Here is a 22,982-nt window from a genome sequence, read left to right on the forward strand (position 1 = left end):
TGATGCAGCAGACTGGTTCAGGAAGGGGTAAAAGGCTAGACAATGAGAAGATGGAAGACAGGTAAAAGGAAAGTGAGTTGCAGCTCTTTTAGGGGCAAATGAGGATAATGACTGTGCACAAGCCAAAAAGCACCGTTGATTTTTTTAATGGAAAATCAAATATACAAATGCTTTCTTGTTTTCATCGCTTAAGACCATCTACCGTTTGCAAAAAGCCTTGGTACGGCAGTTAGGGAGAAATGTGAAAAAGAGGGAATGGATATTTCAAACGGAGCCTATATATTCCACAACAACCATCATCAAATCTGCCTGTTCTCACCTTGGTCACCGTAAAAGATGTGAAGCGAAGGGCAGCAACCATAGGTTTATTATCCCCCACGACAGCAAGCACCATCAAATAATTATAGGTTTATTATTACTATAATTATTTTAATATTTAGGTTTGCATGAGTCATGACCCATTATGACGGTAGAGAGAGAGAGGAGCGCAGCGCAATGATGGTAGCCTTATCCCTTTTTTGTTTCCGATGAATATTTGTACATAGCTGCACGCATTCCCATCTAATCCAGGTTATCTCCGATCTCATTCTTCTTGGCTCCACTTCACTTTCGCCGAGTTCATTGTTAACTTTTAAGCCAGTTTCAAAAGGAGACGGTGGATAGAGTTAGAATGACGAGTATAACCTTTTGGAGCAGGGGCTCAAGTTACCTCTCAACAGCAATTTGTCATCCAATTCCAAAAATTCCAAAATTACGTCATTCTGCGCCACCCCAACCCCCCCGCCCCCACGCAATGCAGTTGCATTATCCACGTAGCGTAACGTAACCTTAAAACTTAAAGCTCTCTAAATTCTGAACCGAAGAATGCCCGCTATAAATACACACAAAAAAAAAAACATTGAACCCAGAAACAGAAAGAAATACACCCTCCCATGGCTACAAACTCTCACAATAACATTAATAATGGCGACGTATCTGGGTCTGCCTCTTCGACCGGTGCTGACCGTGGTAGTGGTCTCAGCTACCTCATCGTACGGCCAGAAAAGGGTGGAATAGGGGACTTGTATCGCTACCTGGTGCGTGCGGACATGGCGAGCGGGGTCGCCTTCCTGGAGGGTTCCGACGAGGGACTGGTGTCTGCGGCGGCGGCCGACCATAGATGGGTCATCCTCGTATCCATCATTGTGCGCAAGATCATTACCTTTTTTCGCAAGCCCATGGAGTGGACTGGCTATGCCGTCGACTTCTTTCTCAATCTCTTCTTTCTCAACGGCAACCTCTTCGGTCTACTCTGCAACCTCTTACATGGTAGTGATTATATTTATTGTCTCTTCTCTATACACCCTCTTTCCTCCCTTGCTTATTGTTGAAATTTCTTCATTTCGAATCATCTGATTGTTTCTTATTTTTGGTTTTAATGGACCTCTTTCACATGGACGATCAACGCTAAATGTTGACTTGTTGCTTGATCATATCTGTGTTTCCCAGTGATTCTGATACGGATAAGAATATAAATTAAAAGTTAACTCTGTCATAGGCAACGTTGTAAGTCTCAAATAATTCGTCATCCACATTTTAATCACTAACTTAGAAGAAACTTTATAGAGTATGTGGCAAAAAATTAGCATGCTCAACGAATGAGAAACATGGTTTTCATTGTTAATTTGTTTTGAATATTGTTGATGTGATTGCTTTGAGAATTACTTGCAATTTGTGTCCTAGTGGGCCTGCTTGAAAGTGAGCTCATGGTACCTACTTATGAAATTGCTCACCACCTTTTTAGAAGTTAAAATGTATGCAATTTTCATTCTCCACATAGTAATGTGATTTTTACTGCCACCACAACGGTGGAAGCAGGAAAAGTAGTCGTGCCACAGCGGGAGACAGAGAGTTTCATAAGTACAATTGGACATTTAGATGGGCGGGTAGACCTATACAACGGCCAAAGCTTACTGCAAGAGAATGGGGACTCTGTTTTGGGAGAGGGAAGCAGAAAAGTAGAAATGGGGAATCGGGCTCTTATGGACATTTGCATCATGGCTTCCAAGTTAGCCTATGAGAATGCACAAGTCATTAGAAATATTGTAGTTCACCAGTGGAAGGCAAGCTAACCTATATTTGTTTTTCCTCTTTTTTCTACTCTATACTTCTCTTATGTTCAATGATAAGCAATATGATCTTCTGTTCTAGCAAAAAATATAGCAATATGAGCTTCTGATTATAACGTCTTTAATCTAAACTTTCAAAAAAAGCAGATGCACTTTGTGAAGTTCTACAACTGCTGGAATGGTAAGAAATATATTTTCCTTGATTTTGTGTTTAATGATATTCCTCAATGTCTAGCTTTACTTATGCAATGAACGTTGTCTTTTGTTCTTGATAGATTTTGAAAAGGAGATGTCGACCCAAGTGTTCATACTATGTGACAAGAGTGAAGACGCAAATCTGATATTGATCAGCTTCAGGGGCACCGAGCCTTTTGATGCCGATGATTGGAGTACTGATTTTGACTACTCTTGGTATGAAATCCCAGGATTAGGAAAAGTTCACATGGGATTCTTAGAAGCCTTAGGTTTAGGCAACAGAACTGATGCTGTCAGCTTCCAAAACCACCTTGAAGGGAAAGACATGAGGTTCAACTCTTCAAATGGTGTTGATGTTAGCACAATCCCTTCAGAAGGCACAGAATCAGTATCCCCAAACGCTGATTCTGACACGGACCAAGGTGGACGGGATCGGTCTTCAAACTCAGAGGGGGCTGCTAGTGCTGGCATTAAGAAGATTCCCCCAGAAATGGTGGAGATGACTGCATACTATGGTGTAAAAAGTAAGCTCAAGAGCTTACTCAAGGAGCACAAGAATGCAAAGTTCATAGTCACTGGGCATAGCTTAGGTGGGGCGCTTGCCATATTATTCCCAACAGTGCTTGTGCTGCATGAGGAGGAGGAGATCATGCAAAGGCTGTTGGGTGTATACACATTTGGACAGCCTAGAGTTGGGAACAAGGAGCTGGGGAGGTTCATAGAAGCCCATTTGGATTATCCAGTCCCTAAGTACTTCAGGGTGGTCTACTGCAACGACCTTGTGCCAAGGTTGCCTTACGACAACAAAACCTTCCTGTATAAACATTTTGGAGCGTGCCTTTACTATGACAGCCTATACATTGAAAAGGTATGTATTAGTGCCTCTCTGCTTACACTAACAGTTATCAATATATGTGCTGTAAGACCCAATGATGAATCTCGAGTATATTATCCTGCAGTTGCTCAATTATATGGCTTTTGTCCCTATGTAACAAGGACCCGGCAGACGGTGTCAATACTTTCTGTCTAATCAGGATCTTTGTCAACCTTGTACACAAGTGACTTCGTTTCTAGAGAAAATAATAGGAACAAGGCATTAGAAAGAGATAAATTTTACTCAATTGGCTAAAAGTTATCTGTTGAAATATCATGGACAAGGAGACACATCCAACTGCGTGTCTGCGTGTTGAAAGATTAAGCACTCTAGTTAGCAACAAAAGAAAGAAAGCAGTAGCATCTATTGTCATGTTATAACAGCCTGTCTTAACTTTTAAGTTCTTTTCATTGAGGTTTCATCTTCTTAACAGTACTGAGGTGGTTTCTTCTTTGATGTATGCATATTTGAAGAACATGGATGAGGAGCCAAACAGAAATTACTTTGGAATGAGATACGTGATACCAGAGTATCTGAATGCCATTTGGGAGTTAATCCGAGCTTTAGCAATGGGCTACACCCATGGGCCACAGTATAAGGAAGGCTGGTTTTCCATATTGCTCAGGGTAATAGGACTGGCACTCCCTGGTATTTCTGCACATTGCCCCGCCGATTATGTAAACTCTGTGAGGCTTGGAAGGGAACGCACCATGCAGATGTCCTCCTTCTAAGAAAATGTTCTATAAATAATGCTTGTTATACGGTAGAATAAGAATGGAGTCATCTAGTCAAGAGGCCGGTCAGAATAATGGCGCGCTTTCTCAAGTTATATGTTTTCTGTGCTAAGAATGCAGTCCCAACTCTTTCCATTTTTGTGCAGAAATCTCCTTGTGTACTGCTGAGATGTTGATGATAGTGTGTCTATCAGTCCGTCGCAAAACAGAAGTCTTACTTGATGAGGATGAACACACATCTTCACTTCAAAACCGTCACTGGTCTAGTATTACCATATTCTTTTTCTTGGTAGGCAATATTTCATGGATAAGTAATGCTACACACTCTCACAATAGTGATTTTAAAACTCACGTCAGAGAGTGTGAGTAGCATTTCTCTTCACGGATAAGCCTATTCTAGCAACAACCCCCCTATTCTTTGAGCCAACGTCAAAGGGTTGCTTAATTACTGTAACTACAGAATTCTTTTCAGGTTAGGTATATATCACCCCAGCTAACATTTTCGTTTGCATCACCAACTCATTTCCAGTTTCATGGATTGTCTTAGTACGACAACCTGATTGTCAGAACAAGCAATAACGATGTTGCTCTGAGAGCTATCAACAATCAAGGCGAGTACTAGAAATAGTATTAACTCCATGGCATATATGAGTGCTTTCCGGCAAATATAACGAAGTTGTCTTAACTCCAAACTACATGAGATGCATCAAATTCTGATAAAAAAATAAAAAATAAAAAAAATATAGCAAGTAACTTTATTTGTCTGGGAGTTGTCTAACTATTACATAAAATCTCTGCAAATAAAAGTAAGAATATTGAAAGCTCAAGACAGATTGTCCTCTTCTCTACAAAAAAATTGCAATCGAGATGCAATCCTGACCTTTTGGAGCCCAAAGAATTGAGAACGCTGCATGCATCACCAAAGCCCAAAGAATCGAGATGAAAAATGCTGTTTTCTTTTCCAGATTACACTCAACATTAATCAAGTGAGCAACAGCCGCCAGGTTTGCCTTCACTAGGGAATTAAAAAATACACTATTTATATCACACTGTATGAGACGCCTGGATCAAATTCAAGTCCAGATTTTTAAGCCTCACTACGGACTCTACATGTCCTCTCAGAGTGTGTAATTCCCCTAGCCTGCAAAATCCAAGGGAGGGGGAAAAGATCTGTAAGCTAAGTAATCCAGATCATGGGATCAAACCCAGATAAAAGAAAAACATGGAAGAGGGAACACTTGAGCAGAGCTTTGTGGTTACCTGGCTATTTCAGCACGCCGCCTGGCCTGTTCAGCAATCAAAGAAGATCGCTTCCCATTGGTCTCCAAATCTCCAGACATCAATCCTTGTAGACTTCTCTGAGAAAGTATCCACTTGGCCGCCCTATCTTCCTTCCCATAATCTTTCTTAGAAGTAAAAGCTGTCTGCTCAAACCAAAAACATAAAAAAAAAACACGGGTCATTTCAAGCAATGCATATTCCTCCTCAGAGTGGGATTCCAATTCCATCAAATAACCTTTCTATCAAATAGTGAACACTGAACTAACCTTCCTATCAAATAAGAGATTCCAAGCATCTCCACTCAATGCATAGCGCACTATGAACTTGATAACATCCAGTGGTATGTAGAAGATCAAACTGTATAACCATATAACACCAGCCCATCCCCATCCGATGCCACTGATCTCAGCAAAGCTAATAGTTGCATAGACAGCAATTAAGGTAGCCACCTAAACACGTATAAACAACAATATCAGCAAATTTTATAAACAATTGAAAAACCACAAATCTTGGAGCTCCTTATATTCTGCATAAATTTTTTACCAGTTGAGCCACCACAAAGGCACACATCAAGAGAGTTCCAGGCCTCTCTAGGAACGACCACCCCTGACTGCGGGTAACAAATATAAGAGCCTGGCTGATGATGCTAACTTGCAAATATACAGCTGATGAAACTTCCTCAGAGTTGCTGGATAAGGATCTTACGTTGAAGAGAGTCTGCAGTGGAATGGATAAATCAATAACTACAAGAATCAGTTATAGCAAATAAAACAATTATATTTCTTTCTCAATTCATTTTCTAAAGCATCTCAAGAAACTAGGTAACAAAACAAGTTTTATGAGTTTTATACCTCAAAGAAAGTGGTGTCCACTATAATCCAGTAAAATAAAACAGTAATCAAAGCAAGATATGTGCCAATTACGACGCCAGTTGCAAATATTTCATTGAGCTTCCAACTGTCAGGCCTTGGAGATGGCTTTACCCGATCCTGGGATATAGTCATGATGGTCCCTAATTCAAATACACAAACATTTTCAGCACAGAGAAAATAAAGTTACTGTGTTCCAAATGGCTAAGCATCAATGGTATATATATATATATATATATAATTTTTTTGTGAATGATTGTCTTTTAATTTTAATTTGTAAAAGAGAAACTTGATGGAAGCCATATGCATATAAGATAATGCTTTTAAAGCAATAGAGACATATTTCTCATATACAGCTGTACTTGGTTTTTAAATCTTTTCTTCCCTTCTTTCTTTAGTTGATTTTTCTGTTTCACTAACCATCTAGTCCACTCTGTCATTAAAAAGTTTGTAAAGAAATAGAGGCCAAGAATTCCAGAAAACAGGGGAACTTCCCGAAGTTTGATCATATTTATTATTTAGAAAAAAAAAAAGAAAAAAAAAAAGAAAAAAGAAAAGAAAAGAGAGAAATAGAAAAAAGGGCTACTTTAAACATTACCATCATTCAGTATTGCTACTATCAGAACCATGAAAGGTGGGAAGTCATATTCCCATATCAAGGCTAGAAGCACAAAACCAAGCTGCAAAAAGGTTGACTTGGAATCATTATATGAATATTGAAACTAAAAATCAACTACAACTTTAGCCCTAGAGATGGTGAACATGAAAGAAAAATGTAACTTAACTCTAACTTACCACAATCCTTATGGTTATGGAGACAGCATATATCTGCATAGTCATGCAAGATAATTAGTTTTAATTTAAAAAATTTAGGAGCAAGAAATACAATAAGAAGCAAAAAGAACAAATTATGTTTAAGAATTCAGCTGTGATATCATTTTTAAGGTATCCTTTGTCAAATGGAAGTAGCACATGTATGACAGTTAAATCATTCTTATAGCCCGAAGGTGGTTGAAAGGCAAGGTAGGTGCATCCGGTATGATTTTCCTGGATTTCAATTCTTTCCAGCATGCATACATTATAGAACCCTGATGCTGCAGATATAATCAACCATCATTATAAACAGAAGAAAAGATTGATACTCAACTGTATAATTCTTCATTCTTTGGAATATGGCTCTGCTAGTCAATACAGCACTGACTATGACACTTAAGCCAGGTTCAGTTAAGACTATATCAGAAGCGCTTCTTGCAGCATCCGTAGCATCTGCCACTGCTATTCCAATGTCTGCTTTCTTTAAAGCAGGTGCATCATTGACACCATCTCCAGTCATTCCAACCACATGCTTTTTTTCTTGTAAAATTTTCACAATTTCGTACTTATGTTCTGAAAGTTTAATGGCAATGATAACTAGAATCAGCAAATCATCACGAGATATGGCAATAGATATGAAACATATACATAATATGAATATCTTTTCTTTTGGGTAAGTACATAATATGGAGATTTTTGTAAGCAATTGCCTAGTTTACCCATTTTAGAATTTAACCATTCAAGTATGCAAGAACACTTGCTTCTATGAGGTTGGTCATTTACATGATCTAGTAACTTGAATACCTTGCCATACTTTGGCCATAAAAATTTGTAATTTGTTTGATATGCAATGTATATTAGCTTCATAAAACCTAGTAGTTCAGAGTTCTTGCTTTGTGGTTTCTGAGAAGCCTTGAAGACAATGAATGTAAAGTAAACAAGCTGGGGCAAGAAAATAACTATAAAATAGAACAGAGATAAAGACAATACTTTTACATGAGTTAGTTTCCACCTCTTGTTTATTGAAAACCAAGTAAATTGCCACTCTACCTATCACTCCCATTTTTTTCTTAAAGTTAGACATGCACCCTGTGGATTTCAAACGTGGACTTCACTGCTTCATACCATTTTTATGGAGAGAGGAAGTGTGTCATTTGACATAGAAGTCATGTCATCTGTCAAGACTTAACAATGATGAGGAACTACTGTTGGGTAGGAAGAGGATTTTATAAGATACCCTTGACAGTTGGTGTTTTTCAAGTCACCCCATCTCCCCCACCACTCCACCAAAAGAAGGAAAAAAAAAAAGCAGAGGAAGAAAAAATGTAGAACAAAGTACATATGTAATATAATAGAATAAAATTTTCATGAGACAAGCACTGGATTCAAATACCAGGAAAAACACCAGCAAAGCCATCTGCCTTTTCAATGAGTTCATCCACTGGAAGAGCTTCATGTTCTTCCTTGTCACGGCCTAACAATGAGGAAGAGGGGTACATATTTGTTCCCATACCAAGACGTCGGCCTGTCTCCTTTGCAATTGACAACTGATCACCTTCATTAGCATATACATTAATGTATTAGTATATCTATTTTATATTCCTGCCCAAGGCTTTCCAATATTAACTAGAAAGCAAAGATGCAATGACATCAATATAACAGCAGACATTATAAGGTTCCCAAATATATTTTGGAATGAAATGTGAAAAAACAAATGGTTTCATCATAGAGAGAAGCACAAGTCCTAGCAATAATATAGTAAAGGGAGAAATAAATGAGGAGTCAATGTTTTTCTTTTTCAGCATTTATATATGTATCCGTTGATGCTTAGAATCGGTAGAATCTGATTGAGACCAGGTATATGGTTCAGATTTTATGTTTTTGAAAACCATACTGGTAAATTATTCTTTAAGTTCTCCAAATCTATTGAGAGGAATAGTAGCAATCACAGGGTGTTGAGCAGAGCTTAGGCGAGCATTATTATTTCTATTAACTCATTCTTGACAAGTAAAATTTTATTTAAATTCTCCAAATCATTGGCATACTGAGAGCAGAGTTGCCAACCACTGGGGCGTTGAGCATCATTAGTGAGTCTATGAGCTCCGGCCAGATTATCATTTCTATTGACTCATGTTCTTGATCTCCATGTTTCAGTTCATTTTTGGATTTAGTTCTTGATTTTATTGATACGGTGGTATACAAGTGTCGATATTGTTGGTTGCTTGCAAGTTTAGTATTTCACCAAGCCCTCCAGCTCTTGAGGTGATTTTCTTATTAGCAGTCCAAATAATGATATCATTGTTCTGTAGTAAATGTGGTTCTGTCTATTCAAAAAAAAAAAAAAAAAATGTGGTTCTGTCCAGGGGGATATGTAAAGTCTAAATTGAATGTATGGCCAGGATCTGCTTTGAAGCTCTGCTAAGTTAAACCTAACCAAGTTACCATTGATTTCATTATGCAGTCATAACTCCATGATTTTTCCCTAGAAGTTAAAAAAAAATAAAAATGATCTATAACAAGAATACAAGTAATGCTGACAAATTTCCAATTTTTTTACATGATTACAGCACCCAAGACGTGTCTAATGCAACTTATGTTTATCACATAGAAAAATTAAAGAAGAGAAGAAAGGAAAAGAAAAAAAAAACCAGATGTCATCCATCTATATAAATTAACTTAAACTAGCATAGTGATAGCAACCCATATAAATGCAACTAGAAACAATTCATAGGAGAAAAAGTTGTGATTTTCAACACATAATGACTATAAATAAACCAGATTTTTAGAAAATTATGAGCTCCTTGTCATATCATCAGAGATCCACATGTACCTGTAATCATCTTAACACAGACTCCAAGGTTAAGAGCTCTGCGGATGGTCTCAGCACTGTCATGTCTTGGAGGATCAAACAATGGTAACAACCCACAAAATGTCCAAGGACCTCCAGGACCATCCTTAGTTCTTTCTGGAACTGCCTGGAAGGATGATTAAATGACGCCATTGAACATGTTAAAGAGACAACATCAAATGATTTGGCCTTTAAGTGCTCACATGATGATCATGTTGTCTGACTTCAAGATTTTAATCTTTTAAATACAGAATAATCTCTTTAATTCACCAGTTCTTACGAATCAAACTTCAGGAATAAAAAGAGAAAAAAGATAGCAATGTGCTATACCTGATAAGCAACTCCTAAAGATCGCAAGCCCCTTTCAGCAAATTTGTCAATGATAGCATGCACTTTTCCAGCAATCTCTTGTTTCTCTTTGGAAAGATTTAGAATCTGACATTTAGAAAAAAAAAAGAAAAAAAAAACCATGATCTGGTACAAATTCCTGAAATTTAAATCGGTACCATATTCATACAAGTGATGGTTTATTGGTAATGAATTAAGGTAAAGAACCCATTTTTGTTTATAGTACTGTTCATCAATGCAGGGACAGGAACTTGACAAGTGAAGTTTGCACTATAGGTCATGAAAAGGGGAGGGAAAAATCAGGAAACATGAAATATCTGACGGTACTTTATAAAAATATAGATACCTGTTCAGGAGCTCCTTTGCTGGCACGATGCCAGTTACCATCAGAATCAATGTATGTAATTGCAGTACGTTTGTCCACTGGATTGAATGGAAGAAAATGCACTTCTGTGATGTTTGCACGTGCCTGAAGACAAAATGATACTTTCAGTTTCATGCATATAAGCATATATACCCAAACAAATCAGTAGAACTAAGACGTCTGATTTAAAAACCCTACCTCCTTTGGATCAGCAAGCATGTTGATGATGGCAGCATCAATAGCATCTTGATTTTCCAATCTTGATGCTCTGGCTGCAAGCAAGACAATTGTGTCTTTGTCCATATCTTTGTTAAAAACCTTCACAAGTTATGAATTCGATTGTTAGAATTATTAGGACAAATGAGGCCATGAAAGGACTAGGATCATCTAGGGTTCCCTGCCCAGAAATGCAGAAGCTTATAATGGAAATCAAAAAAGTGAAGACAGCAATTATATATAACATGGTAATTTAATCATCTTCACTCGTGATGTCTAATATTTGAGACTGATGTATTCAACACAAAGAGCTTTTGATCTCATTGATGAAATGCAGCATCTCATAAAACAGAGCCGTACTGCACAAATAATAATTTCACTTTAACTTTTCTTAATCCATGCCACGTATACTTTATTTTTCACAATTTTCACCAACAAATGACTGTCATGGTCTTATACACTGCAAAAATCTCTCCAATCCTTTATGGATTCAAGTAGAAAAATGGAGTAAGACTAGCATTCCCATAAAAGAATATGATGAGATGCAGCTAAGCAAAGCCACTTAGTGAACATATTCTTTATTTAATGGACAGGCATTCCCCATAAAAAGTACAATACAAAGTGACTAATATTGCACACTAATTCATGGTATTAACAAAGGACAAATGTGAATGAAATTGTCATATGAGTCGGGTGTCATGAATAACCTTTTACAAGAATTCAGTGACTTAATAGTTTAAAGGTCCTTAAAAGCAGGTATACACCTGTAAGATAATGTTTAAACATGCACGGACTTTCTACAAGATCAGCACCAACCTTCCAGAAAAACTCAATTAGTACATTCAACCATAAAGTTAGCAAAAGAGGAGGAATTATCAACTTGGGTATCATAGTGCCTGTCAATCTGCAAAATCAAAGTTCTTAGCTGAAGGTGGACTAGTGTTGCTTAACTGTCCAGAGCACTAACTCATTAAATTCTGTCTTGTTTGCTAAATTTTTGGGACACTAAACTGGATTCCCATAGCAAAAACATATCAGATTAAATGTATCTGATAGTGTAAATCTGTCACCATGATGTGCCACGTGTCAATAACTATAGGTTCATTGGCCAAACTAATTGCAGGAAAGCGCTCTCAGAGTCAGATTTGGTACCTCGATAAGGTTCCGATCAACAGTCAGGCGGTTCAGTGTAAGAGTTCCAGTTTTATCGCTGCAAAGGACATCCATTCCGGCCATCTCTTCAATTGCTGTCATCCTTTTTGTAATGGCACCCTTCAAAAATGAAAATAACATTTCAAACAATCCAAGCATTGGTATTTGAGTTTGATGCTGTGTTTGTTAATGGAGGAAAGCACGAAATTGAATTTTTTTTGTTCTTTAGTAAATACGAGAACTATTTTAAAGGTGAGAATCTTATTTGGATAAGTTAAATCCATTGGAAAAGTTTGCACCTGCTGAGATAGTCGATGAGAACCAATAGCAAGTGTCACAGATAATACTGTTGGCATAGCTATGGGTATTCCTCCGATCAAAAGAACAAGAAGGTTATTGATTCCATCCCTGTATGAACGTTTCTGTATAGGGAACATAACAATGATTTCAAGAATCATTCCCACAGCTATAGAGCAAATGCAGAAGTTCCCTATGGATGTAAGGACCTGCAGAAGAAACATGTTACTGATGTCATATTATAATTAGGAATTTTAAACTTTATAACACTTCAAAAGCTTCCGAAAGACTTTGGGAATATGAGCACCTTGGTGGGCTATGTCTGAGGAAGCAAAGGTGAAAACAGCTTAACTTTTTTAAATTTCAAGCAGATTTGAATTACAACTAGTGTTAGCGTGGTTTTGCACAATATTTTCAGCATTTTGACAGTCACTGATGTACATTCAAGAAATATATATTGTGGAGTTCCATTTTTATGCCAACATCATTGGAATATAAATGCTGACACCAGGACGCAAACATTATGCTGCAAGTGTAATGACATAATAAGCACAAAAAATTAGGACTTTTTATGACAAGAACACTACACTGCACCTCATATTACCAAACTTAATCAAATCATTAAGGTTAAAGGAAAAAAGTAAGAAAAGAAAATGCCGTAATTGTCTAATCAAACAAACTAGAAAACTAGCCATTTAAAGAAATTTTGAAGTACGTACTACATTAGAACGGGAGAATTTCAAGAATTCATTATGGAGAAGGTCATGGGGAAACTTTAGTATCAAGGAAATCCTACTGGCTAAGGATTAAAGAATTTCTAAATCACCTGCTGGAAATGACCAACAACTTCGGTGCTGTCGACTAAATGTGCTGCTTTTCCAAAAAAAGAGTGAACTCCGGTTGCTATCACTACAGCTTCAATCTCTCCATGCTTACATGTTGAACCAGCAAATACTTCATCACCTGTCCTCTTACTGACAGGTAGAGATTCTCCAGTAAGAGCTGACTGCACAGACCAAATTTAAAATTATTACAATCAAATTAAGCAGTTACATTAGATACATTAGAAGACAAAGAAATAATTACTCAACAGTAAGTTAGAGGTACTTGCTGAGAGTACAGAAACAGATTCTTCAATAATTTTCAAGAACAACTTGCCTGGTCAATTTTTAGCGGGTCTCCTTCAAGCAGGCGAGCATCAGCAGGAATGATATCCCCAAGCTTTATGCTAATTATATCTCCTGGTACCAAGATAGCTGCATCTTGCTCTTGCCACTGCCCATCTCTGAGAACCTATGTTGAGTAAAATGGTTAAGTACCGTATTGGATAGATGTCACAAGTATAAATAATATAATTGGGTCCAAACCTATAGGTTTAAGCTTTTGGATTGAATGATATCTCAACATTTTATATTATAGTCACACTAAAGATTTCCAAAGGCGTCAATCTCACTAACAAGTGATGTAAGAACTAATGACAACGTGTGGTATGATTGATGATAGTAGTCCCTCCCGTAGTTGGAATGGGGACAGTACACATGCATGGATGGTGGGCCCTTTTCACAGTTGGATCAGGGACTAAAGTGCATGGTGAGGCTAAAGCCCACATAACCCACACAAGTGATCCTAAAGATGACCAGTAAGATTGATAAAGCTTCCATTTAAAGGGGAGTATAGTGACATGATGATAGACTCACATGTGAGGGGGAGATTGTTAAATATACACGTGCTAGTAAGAATCGGACTCAGAATCTCCAGGAGAGAAAAAAAATAGATTAATCTCTAACATTTATCAGATCCTTAAAAAGATCATGAAGCTGAGTGAACCTCCAAGGCTTCTCCTTTGGGCTCATTTCCCTCTGAATCACACGCCTTGAGTCTATTGATTATTAGAAACATAAAGAGCGTACTAAAAAGTGCTCATCATTAGCTGTTTCCTTGTTACGAATTAATAACACCATGACAAACAATGTAAAATATATAACTCTTGAAACTAATTGCCTTATTTGCTTCATTTTTATCTTTACAAAACAAAGTTAGATCTCCTAAGCATGGACTAGCGTACATATGGCAGTGGACAAGGGGCGAGAAAACAAAGTGCCAAAATTCCATAGCATATACACCATAAAATTCTTTTATAGAACAGCAAAATAACTTAAAGAGACTGTGTGTGTTTCCCAAGATGTTTCAGTTCACTAAATTTTCTGAGGAGAGATATTGGTAAAATGTCTTGTGTTCCCAAAGTATGATGAAAAAGAAATGAACTAATGCAAGGAAATTTGACCATGTTTAAGACATTATTAACTAATCTCATAGCTGAACGCATCAAACTGAGTGGCTTACCTTTGTTTTAGGAGCTAAACGAGCCATAAGTGCTGCTGCAGCATTTCCTGCATTATTTTCCTCTATAAAACTGATTGTTGAATTAATTATCAGTAGGCAAACAATCCCTACAAAGTCTTGCCAGTCAGGACCCTGCCCCTGAAATATTATTCCAAAAGAAGAAAGTTATAAAGCAGATAGGAACAAATCAGAATAGCTTGTTACGTTGAGCAAGAGAGAAGCACCAAAGTTAAATTGCATGCCAATATATAGCCTACTCACTCCGCCATTAGCCAGGACAATTGCCATTATTGCTGCAGCTTCCATAACCCATGACAACGGATTCCACATAAAACTTAAAAATTTCAAAAATTTGTTCTCCTGCATCAAAATAAATTGGTGTTTTTCCAAAGTTAGGAATTACTTTAACATAAGGAACTTGTTACACCATGAATGTTCGTGCCACAGAAAGCCATTCAGGTTTTTATAAATAAGCCATAAGCAATAAGTATCATAGAATCTAGTCCAAAGGAGGGAGGAGGGGGGACTGAATGAACTTCCTATGCTCAATTCAGAGAGTGTAAAACCTAGCGAGCAGATTTGGAGTCAAGATCCTGTTTGTAATTTCCACTGAAACATATTTTACTTCAATTTGCTGCCTGTACATTTAAGTGAATTATAACAATTTTTAAAGGGAGATGAGCATGTGATTTTTCAACCAGATACTGGTACATTCACTTTGAGCATTTTCAACACTCAACAGTGGCGAACTTCATCAGGGTCATATTCTTCAACTAGTTGTACTTTTCTCATTGCATTGCTGGTTCTGAACTACTACCTGACTAAATCACTCTTTCTCCTCATTGGTTGAACTAGTCTCGACAACCCAATTATAAATTTTGAGCACATCTTTCTACTTTCATGTTTTTACTGGTCAGCTACATATAAAGATACATTCAAGAGCCAAACTGGTCAACTCTGTTGATCTGATTTCCAGCTGGATTGACTCTTTTACTTGCTTCATACAAATATATATATATATATATATATATATATATATATGTGGTGCTTACCGGCTTCTCCTCGAGCTTGTTTTGGCCAAAAATCTCCAGTCGGACTGCAGCATCTTCAGACGAAAGTCCTCTTCGTGATGTTCTAAGTTGTTCAAAAACTTCATCTAATGGTATGCGCTCCTATAAAATTAAAGTTTTCAGTAGATGTTAACAGTACTATAGAGGGTGAATTTCAATGGGATCTCATAGCTTTCATGCTGTATAACATTGCAATGTGATTACCACAAAACTTACCAGATCGATCCCCTCTCGATTGAAATTATCAGGATCAAGCAATGGTGTCTCCAAATCCTCAGCCATGATTCCCGCTTCAAAACCTGTAGTTACAGTCAAATGAAGACTATGACTTCATTTCGTTTGAAACCTTCAGAAATACTACAGTATGAAAACTATGAGAAACTAAATGGCAACACATATTAGCATTAACCATCTCCAACTGTTAAGGAGACTCTGAGATGGAACAAATGTCTTCTTGAGTACTAATTCTGCGACTATGATAACTGTGACAGATCCCTATTCTAAAATTGTTCTAATCATATACTCTGTTTTCATGTTCCTTGAAGAAACCAATGGATATTTATTCCTCTATCAACTGACACAATGTCCTCATATCAACTGACATTATCACCATTTCCGAATTCATGCACCAAGTTAACTCAAATGTGGGAGACTAGTTTTATATTGGCTGAATCCCCAGAAGATATGAATAAGATCCATCCCAACTAGTCCTAATATTCACATCGGTAACATTATAAATGAAAATTCTGAGTCATTTTCTAAACTGATCATGATGATCAATTTGAGTAAACTGCACTTGAATTGATGTCAAGTTTAACAGAACGATTTCCCATGGAGAAATGCTGCACACATTCCCACTCCGAAGTACACGTTCCCTGACGTTGCAGTGAAAATCGCCATTGGATTCAAAATCTAACAGTGATCAATCCAAAACGTAACGGTGATTTTTAATGCCACTCCGGGGAATGTAAATAAAGAAGAAGAGGAAACTAAGCATTATCTGGAAGCACTAAGAACTAGTGTGATCTGGTTGTCTGGCAAAGGTCAGTACTGAAACCGCTCCAGTTCATCAGAAGAAACAAGAAGAAAGCGGAAACAAAAGATAAAGAAATGATAGAAAAAGTTGAAATACTTACTGATGCAAAAACTGGGGAGATGGAGAAGCTACTGCAAGTGATGTGAAGAGCCTCCTCCTGCTCTTCCTCCTCTTCCTCCTCCTTTTGAGAGAAGTGGTACAAGAAAGCTGAGGGAGAGGAGTGAACAAGTAAGGACGTTTAAAAAGGGATAGTGTAACTATAATTACTTCCAAATCTAATTGATTTGGTAGCTGACCGTTGGTTAGGTGTCCAGGACGAGCGGATGATCCTAATCCAGCATGTCCCAATCTGGGTGGCGCCATTCTTCAACGCTTTTTTTTTTCAGATGTATGTTTGTTTTCTAATTGACATCAAACAAAAAGACTAGTAAGATCTTCAAGACCGTTAGCTTAACTACCTTTCAAAACTTACCCTTCTAACCTAACGTTCCCTTCCCAAACCCAACGGTGCCTCCCTGTCTTTTGGTCCTACGTACCAATACTGTCGTGCTTCCAACATATATAATTATATATATATATATATATATATATATATATATATATATATCACACGTGGACCACATCCAGCAAACTAATTAGGCGGATTTGGGGGTCCCAATTGTTTTAGCCCAGCCTCTCCTATCTCCATTTTTTAAAAGATAACTTTTGTCCTCATATGCAAATAGTGAATTGATACTCGTCTAATTGTCTTCAATTTGCGCTCGGCTCTCGGCGGTGATGTCTTCTTCAATTTGCAAAAAGCTCCTGCAGACTGCGAAACATTATTATGGTACAACTCTTTTTTAGACTTTACAAATCTGCCAGCGGTGTTTGCTAGAGTCATATGCTTTTATAATTTTTTATATATGAGTTAAACGACGATAAATATTTTTAATAAATAATTTTGTTGAAAATATTTTAAGAATTTTTTTTTTTTTTTACATCAAAACAACATCACCTGAAAAAATGACAAAAAAAAAATAAATAAAATAAAATTGGCAATAAAAATAAGGGATTCGACGTGCTTGATTACAACTTGTACTCGGCATATTAGAGAAATTGAATGGCTTTGCGAGCAAAGCAACCATTGACTGTTTGATTTTTTATTATTACGGATATGACCCCCTATATTTTATATTAATACAAACAAATACATGTAAAGCTAATAGTGCGCAACATGTCAAGCGTCCGTTTTCTCATACTGAAGTACTATTTCTCAATTAATATTCCATTTAACTTGATATTAAAAAAAGAAAAGAAAAGAAAATAGATATCATAGATCATCTCATGGTGTAGTGCATGTTTCTCACGTATGAGATGAGGCGTCGTCCATAGGATTAGGATGTTCCGTGTCTGTTTTACTTTTGGTTGAATGAGCATCGGTGAGTAACATGTGATCCTTGAAAAAGTTTATGATAACAGTTTGGTTCTCTATCCACATGGCGTCTTCTTATATAATTACTCAGTCTCACGCGACACGCGTCTTTCCGAAAAAGTTGACTTTCCGAAATAAAAGTTGGACTTGCTTTTGGGCCTGCTTCGAGTTGAGCTACCACTTGAGATTTGGATAGCTAGGCTGGGGGCTTCCATCCTCATACCCCAACTTCAGCCACCTAATCCAGGTTTGCATTTTATAGATTAGAGTCTACTACGATTTGGGCCTGCTTTTGGACTTAGCCATTAGGGTTGTGTTCAACCTCCTAATTGCTGGTTTGGTGCTTTGGACCCGCTGGTGGGCCTTGTTGAGCATATGCAACCTCTTTTTGGGATTTGCCTTAACTGGGCCTCTTGGGCATTCTTTTTGTGTCGGCCCAATACTCAACAGTTACCCCTTAATTCTTTTATTCAAATGTGTCAACAAGGATAATAGGAATTTATTGGCTATGGGATTGATGCTGACCCTTGGGATTTTCTATTTGTTACCCCTTAGTGCGCCGGTTTAACAACCGACTTTTTGATGTTTTGGTAGGCACAGAATTTGATATTAGGCAGGCGGTTACACGATTTTCAAGAAGCAAAATCTTCAACATCTCGTACTTCTTGTCAGTCTAGTCTTATCGCCTTCAATAGTTGAGTCTCATTTTTAAATTCCTTGTTAGTATTTGTCCCACGCCCCCGTTTTGGGATATAAGGCCATCTCCAGCAGTTGAAGTTAAAGTAGCTACTCAAAAAGTGACAATCTCTACTTTAACTACTGGTTATCTTAAAAACACTCCAACAATAATCTCTATCCCACTCTTTATTTTCTTTAAATAATATTTTTTAATATTTTTTTATTGTTTTATTTTCTTTCTCTCTCTTTCGTCCTCAGCCCCAACTGGCCAACCCCATCAAACCCACAACCAAACCACTGAAACCAGCCTTGCCCACCCACACCCAAGACCCAAAACCAAACCAGCTTTGCCCACCCACACCCAAGACTTAGAATAGTCGATGGTGGCTGGTGCGGTCGATGGTGGCTAGAGCGGTCGATTGTCGGTGGTGCGGTGTAGTGAGGTAATTTGTCCTAAATTCAACATTTTCTTTGCTTCTCCTGGGTGTTTCTCGGAAAACAAACGAGGGATTGAGAATGGTATCGGTGTTTCTATACCATGTGGTGGGCGATTTGACGGTGGGGAAGCCGGATTCAACATTTTCTTTACTTCTCCTTGGTGTTTCTCGACAGACAAATGAGGGATTGAGAATGGTATCGGTGTTTCTGTACCATGTGGTGAGCGATCTGACGGTGGGGAAGCTGGAGATTGTGGAGTTCCTAGAGACGAAGACGGTGGAGTCGGCCAGCAACGCACGTAGACGGCGTCGACATCTGGGTCGTCAAGGACGGTCTTGTTCGGCTCTGGAGCTTTGGGAGGCTCGGTCGGACCTCGGCGTTGGCGCCTAGAGAGGAGACCGGTGCCTATTCAGAGGAGCGACGTCAGCGCAGAGAGAGAGGCGTCGGCATCGGACCTCATCTTCTCCGGTGGGCGAGAGACTCTTCGGTGGGCGAGAGAGAGGAGTGAGAGAAAGAGGGAAGAAAAAAAAACAATAAAAAAATGGTCGATATGTGAACAGTGAATAGCCAATAGTGACTATTTACTGTTCATGAAGTTAGGAAAAAAGTTATAATAGCTACTCTGCTGGAGGAAGAAAAAGAGATAAAACTAGCCAAATTTAACTTTTCAGTTAAAATAGCACTCCTGCTGGAGATGCCCTAAGGGGATACGTGAACTTGAGCCTAAAAAAAGTACAAATCATCCACAAAATATCTAATTTAGCAATAGACACAAGATATAGATTAAAACTTATATTTTCATTTCATATTCATATATATATATCAATAGTTTTCTGTCAATGCAAAAACAGCCAGGAATCTACAAAAAATAAATACTGTGTAGTAAACAAAAGTTAGTCCGATGTATGCTTTAATGCTCGGGGAGGTCCTTGCCATCCTTTATGATAAATCGGTCCTATAGTGTTCTATATTAGCTTTTACATACAAAATGAAACAACAAAATAATCTCTGCCTACATGTTATTACTATTCAAAACACACATTAACCCACTGGTCCGCATCAGCGAGCCCAAAGTCCGGGTCGCCATAGGTACATATGTGTACACATAACATATCATGTACAAATATACACACAATAAAAATATGTATATACTAAAATATATGTACATATATTTAGATATATGAATATATGTACATGATCTGTAATGTATATATATATGTACAGAAACATATCATGAACATATAACTATTGTTGTGCATTGTATATATGTACATGATCTGTAATGTTATTACAGGCTTACAGCCTTTATTAGTCTCCATAGTTACTTAGGTTAGAGGCTTATGAGTTCCTCGTCTTACCTTTCATGATTTCGTTGTCCCAATCACCTCATTGCAATATGATCCCAATTTAATACAATTCACAAAATTTATTTATTTAATTTTTTTTCTATATTTATTTTGAAAACAAAAAATAATTGACTAATATATATAGTACAAACTTCTTAATTTGTCATATATTGTGGTCAGTACCACCCAAAAGTACAATGAATGCAGAGCCATCTAAAAAGAGTTGTAGGGGTCAAGGGTGAGTTTGACAACTCAGTAAGGAGCATAACAAAGCATATGGTAGTATAAAAATCATAGTTTGGTATTTTAGAATTTATAGTTTACAGATAGAAATATTAGAAGAAATAAGAATTATGTATATGCATTATTCATTCATAGTGTGTAAGTTTTATCTACCACTGGCCCAACTTTTGCATTTTAACCATAAGCGGCGCACGTTAGGTTCGTCCAAAAGACCAGTTCCGTAGGACCCATCGGCTCTCCTGCCGTCTAGGGGTGGGCGTCGGTTCGGTAGGCGGTTAAGTCGGTTAATTCGGTCGGTTAACTGACTTTTGTCGGAATGCAGTCAGTGAATTTATTTCGGTTAAGTTGGTTAAGCGGTTAATAGGCGGTTGGTTTAGTCGGTAAAACGGTTAATAGGCGGTCGGTTAAATCGGTTAACATTCGGTTAAAATGGGTAATGAAACGATGTCGTTTTGATTTTTTTAAAGGAAAAAAAAAAAGATCAAATGTTTCGTTCTTACTAAAACGACGTCGTTTCGTTTTATGTCGGTTCGGTTAATCGGTCGGAATAGAAGGCGGTTCAGTTACCGCTCAAAAGGCGATTCGGTTCGGTTCAGTTGCCGATCTGGCTTTCGGAATAAAATTTTATACTGACTACCGAACCGAAATTAGTCGGTAAAGTCGGTAGGCGGTCGATGGCGGTTCGGTTCGGTTCGGTAAGTGGTCGGTAGGCGGTAGGCGAATAATTTGCCCACCCCTACTGTCGTCACAAGAGAGAGCTACCGGATTAGGAAACTCCCCAGGTGAGGACCCCTCAGCCGATAGCCTTACACTTTTGGTGGGGTCGCTACGCTACCTATCATCATCATAAGATCAGAATCACATCATTATGGTGTCATGGGATAAAACTTTGTGTGATGCATATAAAACATACATTCATGTAAGAGGGATCATTTCATTAATATTCATTCATGTGTAACAAAAACATTCTTTGAGAGCTTTAAAGCTTCTCCATCATCACATAGATCATCAATCATACTTTTCCATAGGAGAATCATCATAAGTAAATAAAGATATGTAATATTAAGGTTTTGGAAAAATATCCCCGACCATCTTTTTGTTTTGGAAAAAGATTTTTAATAAAAATATGGTTAGGTTTATTTATTTATTTTTATTTTTTTTTTATTTTTTTTATTTAAGTTGTGTTCCTTTACCTGGTGCTTTTTGAGTGTGACTAGTACCTCCTTCCTAGTTTAGATCACAAAAATAGATTTTTTTTTTTTTAGAGGATATCCAAGAGATAATCAAATTTGGTGCACATGATACTGAAGATTTAAGGTAGAGACATATATCCAAAATCTAGTTTTAAATTTCTACTCTATCACACATGGAGTCATCGCATATTCATGTAGAAATAAAATCTAGTTTTAACATAAGACTTTTCTTGTATTAAAAACTGAAAAATATAAATGATTTCTAAATTACGGTGTGTGTGTGTGCGCGGGCGCGCGCAACATGTAACAAAATATCAAAAGTGCAGAATTTAAATGAGACAGATGTTTTGTTAACGAAGTGGAAACTCAATTAAGAGAAAAACCACTCCGGAGCAGCCAAACACAAGATATCCACTATTCAAACGACAAAGCTAGTAACAAAGCAGTAACACTCACATACCCTATGCAACGATCGTACCTTGCACTCTGATACGTAACCCAACGTGAACGTCTCCCAACCAAGTCACCTACTTGAAGGAGTCTTTAATGGATTCCGTTACCTTAGGACTCCTCCCTAAGACAGACTTCACACGAACAAGTCACACACTTGACAACCCTTAAGAGCTAGCAGATCTTCACAATTTTTACCTAAACACCCTCTCTAAGTACAGAAGAATTCAATACTGAATTCATGATTATTACATGCCTAGAGACCTCTATTTATAGGCTTTATAATACCTTTTACAATTTTTATTCAGAGTTCTTTGGGCCACGTCCGGATGGAGTATGAGGGCATCCGGAGGTTGCTAGCTATTTCCGTGTCTGAAAATGAATTCCGAAATTTCTCGAACTCTAGCGAGCGTCCGGGCGCACTCACTTTCCGTCCTGACATTTCTGTTGGCCTTCCATACATTGAAGTTGTAAAATTTTTTGTTAGCTTTCCAACGACACCAATTTCATCTCAATCTGATACTTGAGCAAAAAGTTATGATAAAAATACTGAAACATGTGCAGAATCTTCTTAAAAACCGAAAATTGTCTTCTTGATGCTTGACACTGAAACTTGTCATATTAAGACCCTTTCCATAATGAAGAAATAATCTTTGAATATTTTGAAGACTC

At 37.5% G+C, this 22,982-nt stretch overlaps 2 protein-coding genes across 3 annotated transcripts; one reads left to right on the forward strand and one right to left on the reverse strand.

Moving 5' to 3' along the window:
* Positions 1–850: 850 nt before the first annotated feature.
* LOC133865013 (triacylglycerol lipase OBL1) lies at positions 851–4,060 on the forward strand. Of its 2 annotated transcripts, none has more exons than XM_062301475.1 (5): positions 851–1,308; positions 1,855–2,102; positions 2,256–2,289; positions 2,384–3,171; positions 3,651–4,060. In XM_062301475.1, the coding sequence occupies exons 1-5, from the start codon at positions 933–935 to the stop codon at positions 3,906–3,908; spliced, it is 1,704 nt and encodes a 567-aa protein (XP_062157459.1). In that variant the 5' UTR covers positions 851–932; the 3' UTR covers positions 3,909–4,060. The 2 variants fall into 2 exon arrangements, with proteins under 2 accessions (XP_062157459.1, XP_062157460.1); XM_062301476.1 differs by having other exon boundaries at positions 852–1,308; positions 1,858–2,102.
* A 583-nt stretch (positions 4,061–4,643) lies between these two features.
* Positions 4,644–16,761, reverse strand: LOC133865012 (ATPase 10, plasma membrane-type). Its single transcript, XM_062301474.1, has 22 exons — positions 16,649–16,761; positions 15,729–15,811; positions 15,495–15,614; positions 14,704–14,802; positions 14,443–14,580; positions 13,258–13,392; positions 12,926–13,105; positions 12,102–12,308; positions 11,803–11,922; positions 10,633–10,752; positions 10,417–10,539; positions 10,053–10,157; positions 9,705–9,849; positions 8,268–8,429; positions 7,209–7,447; positions 6,857–6,889; positions 6,660–6,741; positions 6,044–6,204; positions 5,736–5,909; positions 5,459–5,641; positions 5,172–5,335; positions 4,644–5,052 (listed from the first exon to the last, which is right to left on the reverse strand). Exons 2-22 carry the CDS (start codon positions 15,792–15,794, stop codon positions 4,956–4,958), a joined length of 2,853 nt encoding a protein of 950 aa, XP_062157458.1. The 5' UTR covers positions 15,795–15,811; positions 16,649–16,761; the 3' UTR covers positions 4,644–4,955.
* Between the last annotated feature and the right edge of the window lie 6,221 nt (positions 16,762–22,982).

The sequence above is a fragment of the Alnus glutinosa genome, chromosome 3, assembly GCF_958979055.1.
Source record: "Alnus glutinosa chromosome 3, dhAlnGlut1.1, whole genome shotgun sequence".
In the NCBI taxonomy this organism is placed as follows: Eukaryota; Viridiplantae; Streptophyta; class Magnoliopsida; order Fagales; family Betulaceae; genus Alnus; species Alnus glutinosa.

What these genes read in the sequence shown, in the direction of transcription:
- LOC133865012 (XM_062301474.1), bottom strand. Translation starts at nt 15,794, where the DNA reads ATGGCTGAGGATTTGGAGACACCATTGCTTGATCCTGATAATTTCAAT. An exon ending in AAAGAATGAAGAATTATACA is followed by an intron (nt 6,890 to 7,208) that starts GTTGAGTATCAA and finishes ATGACTATGCAG; the next exon opens with ATATATGCTGTCTCCATAAC. An exon ending in ATCTCTTATTTGATAGGAAG is followed by an intron (nt 5,336 to 5,458) that starts GTTAGTTCAGTG and finishes TGGTTTGAGCAG; the next exon opens with ACAGCTTTTACTTCTAAGAA.
- LOC133865013 (XM_062301475.1), top strand. Translation starts at nt 933, where the DNA reads ATGGCTACAAACTCTCACAATAACATTAATAATGGCGACGTATCTGGG. An exon ending in GTTCTACAACTGCTGGAATG is followed by an intron (nt 2,290 to 2,383) that starts GTAAGAAATATA and finishes TGTTCTTGATAG; the next exon opens with ATTTTGAAAAGGAGATGTCG. An exon ending in ACAGCCTATACATTGAAAAG is followed by an intron (nt 3,172 to 3,650) that starts GTATGTATTAGT and finishes GCATATTTGAAG; the next exon opens with AACATGGATGAGGAGCCAAA.